We start from the raw sequence: 6,586 nt of genomic DNA on the forward strand, positions 1-6,586 counted from the left end.
GCCATGAACAACTGTCCGATTTCAAGGTGGGTGTTAACATTAGCATAGCGGGCAGTCCCCATGATATTTTTATTTTCCCTGAAAAAAAATGCAAATTGAGTTCATGGTCAAAGATAAATGGTCAGGTCAGTCGGGTAGGGTTTGGGTCAAAGTGGGTTGAACAATTTTTAGTAACTCATAAAATACAAATTAAGACTTTGACTTTGCCAAAAGCCATTTTCCTGCATTTCTTTATTTGTCTCATTTTTGGGAGTTGCATATGCCATTTATGCTATTTCAAAAATAACAATATATATTATCAAAAGGGACCTGATGTCATTTTTCAACACTTAATGCATTTCAGATTTTTAAGTATTTTAAATAGTTGTGTGTGACAACTATATTCACGTAACATAGCTAGAAGCAAAAGTCCTTATATTTATATATTCAATATAACAATATACTTTGAAAGGTCCATGTTAACAATATAAAATTACATAAATGGTCGATGTCTAACAAAATTTAGGAAAGTGTCTAGGTTCAACTTAAATTAAATATTAAACATGATTGAAAATTTACCATTTTAACCTTGTAAAACAAAACCCGCATTTTATGTTCCAGATAACAAAATAAAACCCTACCCCAAAGTTCATAATAATCATTTTTAATTCCACACGATTAAACATTCTAAAACCATGGTAACCGTTTCAAATTGTGTTTTATGAATGGGAGTTTTGAAGACAATTAAGCAGGTTCCTACTACTTTAGATGTTGTAATTACAGATTTTGGGTAAATCAAAGAAAAGGAAGATGATGGACTTGGGAAATAATTACAGATTTTGGGTAAATCAAAGAAAAGGAAGATTTTGGGTACATCTTTCTAGGAGAAAACAAGTGGTTTTTCATATTCATGAAGGTTCCTTATCTCCTCTCCTTTTTAACAGAGAGCTAATTGATTCATTGGTGAATTCTCTGCAATCTACAAGTCCAATTGTGATATCAAGAGTTAACCAGGTGGATACTGCGAGACTTGATGTTGAGATGTCAGCCATGTTGAAAGAGCAATTTGTCAAGGTTTTCTCTGTAATGAAGGTATATTATGAAATAATCTAGTTTTTTCTTTTTGTTTCCATCTTTAATTTCTTATCAAATCTTATCCTTTTGGGATTAGCTAAGATTGTTATTTCAGTACAAAGCTAAGCTTGATGCTTTCCTTAAGTTTCTCATTTGGAGGGACCTGGACTCTCTATTGCTTAGAAGATATGGTATTGTGTTGCTACAGTTGGTGGGAAGAAGAACGTGAGTTGGAACAGGAAAGAAAACACAGAGAAAGAGAAAAGAGAATTGAGCAAGAACAACATAGTGAAAAAGAGAAGGAAAAACAACAAAGGGAAAAAGAACGTGAGTTGGAGAAAGAGAAGATAGAGAGGGAAAGAGAAAGAGAAAGATAAAGTGATAAGGGTAAACACAAAGAGAAAGAGAAGAAAAATTAGGATCTTGAGGATAAGATATGAGTCCAACCTGAAGAAAATGTGATTGCAGAAGGTAATTTTGCATTCTTTGTGTTAGAGAAATATGATTTACTATGGTTATAACTAAAATATTAATAGTATAATTTGAGATTCCGACTTGAATTTATTATATATTTAGGTCTGGAGATTCCACAGCTCGAATTTGGACAATTAGTGATGGACCTTGTAGCTCAAATTTACAAAAAGGCCCCTTAGATGTTGCTGTTTTGAAACACTATACAAATGATAAGAGCAAAGATGTAACAACACTTGACTGGAATGTGAGTATTTTTTTTTCAACTTTTTACTTTTTACTGTTGCATCTCATACTTATACATGAAATTTGTAATGTAGGGTTATGGAACCCTACTTGCAACAGGTTCTTATGATGGGCAAACCAGAATATGGAGTAAAGATGGCAAATTAAGCTACTTTTTTTGCATTTTCAATATGTGTTTTTTAAGTTAGGTTTATTTATTTATTTAGGGGAGCTGGTGAGTACATTAACAAAACATAAGGGGCCAATATTCTCTTTAAAATGGAACAAGAAAGGAGACCATCTTTTAAGTGGCAGTGTAGACAAAACAGCAATTGTATGGGACATTAAGACTGGAGAATGGAAACAAAAATTTGAGTTTCATGCATATATTGTTTCTTTCTATTTATTTTATAATTTTTGTTTTTTTATATTTAATTTAAACTTAAAAAAAACTGCAGCTCCTACTGATGTTGATTTATGTCTGTAAAGTTGGAGATAATCAACCAGTAAAAACTTTTGTGGGCCATCAGGTTTAACAAAAAAAAAATATCTATAAAATTGTTGTTGAATGATATTATGAATTATGAATTAATTATATGTGAATGTTACTTACAACCAGGGTGAAGTGAATGTTACTTACAACCAGGGTAAAGGTGGCAAAGACTTTTGACTTCAGCTTGATGGGTGCATCTTCTAGATATTGTAAATATGTTCTCAACACACTGATGCAGGTATTTTATCTGATTCTTTCTTTTATAACAATAGGCTTTATAGATAACGGTTTAGGTAGAGTGTGTTTAAGTCCTTTTTTTGCAAACGTTTCAAAATAAACAAATTGCTCATGCTGTGAGCGTGAGAACACTAGACAATCTCATCATAGAGCTTTTGCTTTGGCTTTTAGACGAAAGGGTTCCAAGGATGGATGATGGCAATCAACTTCTGAATGCCTTAAATTTTTTAATGCTTACGATATTGGTGAGATATTTGGGTTGTAAAACTTGTATAATTACTACTTATATTTTCATTTGTAGTAATTTGTTGTGTAAATGCAGGATAATGCAGAGAGGACATCATCATTTATGGTGCTAATAAGTCTCCTAAAACCATTAGACTCTTCTAGATGGCCAGCTCCACCATCCAATGAATCTTTTGCTACAAGAAATTCAAAGTTCTCTGAGTTGGTTGTCAAATGCTTGATCAAACTTACAAAGGTCTGTTGGTCATCTTTTTCTTACTTGCTTTCAGTAGTTTACTGCTTTCCGGATTAAGTCCATAAGAAACAACACACCACCTCAGCTTGCCATCTTTAGTTACTCTTCACATTGATGCATGCAGGTTCTTCAAAATACGATATATGAGGTGGACCTTAATCGCATCCTCCAAAGCATTCATGTGTATCTCTAAGACATCGGGATGGAAGAAATCAGAGGAGGTTTGTATTTACTATATCTACTTTGTCTCTATGATATGATATCTCAAAGGAAAATTACTGAGCCTAAAACTATCAAATATACATACTTTATTCCTTGTACACAATAATATACACAATAATGTAGTTTATCTTCTACGACTACCTGCTATAATGATGCACTTCATTTTGTTATCCATAATCACAACCAACTTGTAACTAAACCCATAATAGCAAGCAACCTGTAAGTACATTCTTTTACACACAATAGGAATGTAATTTTGTTTTTACTATGGTGTAAAAGATATAAGTACGTTGCCCTTATTGGTAGTGAGAGAGAGAGAGAGAGAGTAAATGAACATGTTGATATATTAATTACTAAAGTAGAATGATTTAATTGGGGTTTGTTGTTAATATTAATATTATAGAGCGGGAGCGGATGACAAGCCTTTGCGGATGGTGAAAACGGTTCTTCATGAGCTTGCAAAGCTTCGTGGAACAGCAATAAAAGGTCATCTTTCCATGGTCCCAATTGACATGGAACCCCAACCCATAATCCTTTCCTACATCGATCGTAATCTTCAGGTATGCACCTACTCTATTATCTCTTTAATATTATGCATTATCAACATCTTATTTATTATGTATTAATTGTAATTGTTTTATGAACATTGTTAGACATTGACTGTTGCCAGAATGTTGACCCCTGCTGGCCCTGTTGGTCAAACTCATTGGGGTGATTCCATGGCCAATTATCCAATGCCTGCCACCCATTCTGCAGATGCCCAATTGAAGGTCAGTTCCATCCCCTAATAAGATTTTTTTTTTCAGTACAATACTATGTTTGGGAAAGTAGAAGTAAGAATAAACTGACAGTAGAATTGTGTAAGATAAGTAAAATGAAAATACAATTGTGTAGGAAAGATTTAAATAAATTCATATTTGTATTCTTGTGTTGGCATGGCATGGCAGCAAGAACTTTCTGCGATATTAAAGAAAATTGGAGATAAGCAAACATGCAGTATCGGTCTATACGAACTATACTGTATAACACAATTATACCCACATGTTTGATTTGATCTGGTCATTTTAGTTTTTGTCAAATCCAAATGTTTTGTTGGTTGTTAAGGTGGTTTAATGGTTGTTGACACATGACAGGTTGACATATCTATGCTCCTAGACCTTTATGTGCTGCTGTTAATCATGCATCCCTTTCCTCTACAAACCAATTCTCTTTTTGATAGTCATGCAAATGCAAATCCTGGGGCACATAGTCCTTTTTGAATTGGAGTCTTTATATATTAAAGTAACATAACATATCTATTTATTGTTGGAGTCTTTATATATTAAGTACATGCAATCAGAATATTGACACCTTTATATGTAATGTGTATTTAAATAGTAATTTGTATGATCTTGTAGGACCTAGATGCATTCACTGCAGCTATTGTTGTGAATATTGCCTTCTCTTTCATTTCTGCTTCGTTAGTTGTTGCTATTATGAAGGTAGCCCACTCTCCGATTGTATTTTTTTCACATAATTGACAAGGAGTTGTTGTATCTAGTCAGACTAGGCTTAGAGTAATGGTTGCAAGAGATGAGTTCAAAAGAAGAAGAAACAAGGCTGCAACTATAGTTCAGGTACTATCGATGAATTATGTTTGTAAAGTATTTAAGAAAATGATTAGAAACAATGGTGAATTTGTACAAATTAGTTAGCTACTTGCAGGTTGATCTTGAATAAGAAAAGGGACAATGGATTGCATTTTTTGTATCTAATTTGTTTGTAAATTTTTGTTACAACTTCTATTGATTTGTTTTATCTTTCCATGGAACGATTATTTGTATGACATTAAATTTATGCAATGCATTCTATTTTTTGTATATGATATTTTATTTGCTATTATGAAATATTAAATACAAATTCAATTTGAAAATAAGTGAATCTATAAATAATATTTTTTTTAAACATTTAAAATTATGATACGCAAAAATGTGTGTCGTCTTCATTTATGACATGGCCTTTCTTGATACGCATTACGTGTCATTAACACGTGTGTCGTAAGGTTACGACACGCGAATGCGTGTCGTCTTCCTTTATGACAGGGCCTTCCTTGATACGCATTGCATGTGGTAAACATGCGTCGTAATTGCGCGTTGTAAATGAGCGTCGTAAATGTGCGTCGTCTCTCTTTATGACAGGGCTTTCCTTGACGCGCATTTGCGTGTCGTTTGAGCCTTTTATGACGCGCGATGAGCGTCGTAAAAGGTTGTTTTTCTAGTAGTGAGCACAATCTGTAGCTATTCCGTAGCTATAAGCGGATAGCTACGGAAAATTGGTTGTAGCATAATGGCCCGTGGATAAATTATAGCTACGAATTAGCTACAAAATCGCTATGGAATACCTACGTAATTTTCCGTGGCTACTATAGCTACGAGATAGTGACAAAAATAAATAGCTACGGAATAGTTATGGAACTAGATAGCTATAGAATAACTACATATTCAAATAGCTACGAAACTAAATAGTTACGGAATAGCTACTGATCCAAATAGCTACGGAATACCTAAGGAACTAAATAGTTATGGAAATCCGTAGCAATTTCGTAGCTAACTTCGTTTTATTTAAAAGGAAATTTTAAAAGTTCAAAAATTCCAATTTTTTTGTCAAATACCACATTCAATTCACATTTGTCCCAAATACCATATAAAATACACCAAAAAACGTCCCTAATGCCAAATTTGACACATTCCATTCCATTGTCCAAAATATCTTACAAAAGTAATCACTAATTAACAAAACAAACAATGCCAAATATTTATAAATTCAATTGTTCCAAAAATACATATCCAAAATACTTATGCAAAATGCTTATCAATTATCCTTAGGTTTATTATCGGGGGGAGCACGGGGTTGATTTCCAGACATATTCATCATCCTCATAACCATTTCCATTTGTTCTTTCATTTGTTATTGTTGTTGTTCCATGGTAGAAACTTGTGCACGCAACCTATCAACCTAAAAAAATGGCAACACAATTCAATAGTTAAACAATATTAGCAATGTACTTTAGTTTATTATAACAATGCACTTTTGTTTATAATACTTATAGCAATATACTTAACTTTTAACAATAATAACAAGTTACTTATGTTTATTATCAATTTAATCAATATTATCAACAAACTACCTAAATTTTAACCATAATAGCAACGTACTTTTGTTTATTATCAATTTAATCAATATCATCAACACATTACCTAACTTTTAATCATAATATCAATGGACTTTTGTTTATTATCAACTTAATCAATATTATTAACATACTACCTAACTTTTAAACCAGAACAACATACCTCTTGTTGTGTACTATCCGATTCGGTGGATTAGGAAGATGGTGTCCCAGAAATCACAAAATGTATATCTGA

At 32.7% G+C, this 6,586-nt stretch overlaps 1 protein-coding gene across 15 annotated transcripts; it reads left to right on the plus strand.

Annotated features, from left to right (window-relative positions):
* The first annotated feature begins 637 nt into the window (after nucleotides 1–637).
* Nucleotides 638–5,043, plus strand: LOC145097687 (protein MOR1-like). 15 transcript variants are annotated; one of them, XR_013704461.1, is made up of 10 exons: nucleotides 638–1,071; nucleotides 1,151–1,524; nucleotides 1,630–1,771; nucleotides 1,845–2,480; nucleotides 2,651–2,724; nucleotides 2,802–2,960; nucleotides 3,085–3,181; nucleotides 3,586–3,742; nucleotides 3,836–3,952; nucleotides 4,580–5,043. XR_013704461.1 is itself a non-coding variant. In XM_079035320.1 (10 exons), exons 8-10 carry the CDS (start codon nucleotides 3,614–3,616, stop codon nucleotides 4,874–4,876), a joined length of 396 nt encoding a protein of 131 aa, XP_078891446.1. In that variant the 5' UTR covers nucleotides 640–1,071; nucleotides 1,262–1,524; nucleotides 1,630–1,771; nucleotides 1,845–2,480; nucleotides 2,651–2,724; nucleotides 2,802–2,960; nucleotides 3,085–3,181; nucleotides 3,586–3,613; the 3' UTR covers nucleotides 4,877–5,043. The 15 variants fall into 15 exon arrangements, 7 of the variants coding, with proteins under 7 accessions (XP_078891446.1, XP_078891447.1, XP_078891451.1 ...); XR_013704462.1 differs by having other exon boundaries at nucleotides 1,169–1,524; XM_079035320.1 differs by having other exon boundaries at nucleotides 640–1,071; nucleotides 1,262–1,524; nucleotides 4,727–5,043.
* Nucleotides 5,044–6,586: the final 1,543 nt, after the last annotated feature.

Source organism: Lactuca serriola, chromosome 4, assembly GCF_051521515.1.
Source record: "Lactuca serriola cultivar US96UC23 chromosome 4, Lser_US96UC23_V15, whole genome shotgun sequence".
NCBI lineage: Eukaryota > Viridiplantae > Streptophyta > Magnoliopsida > Asterales > Asteraceae > Lactuca > Lactuca serriola.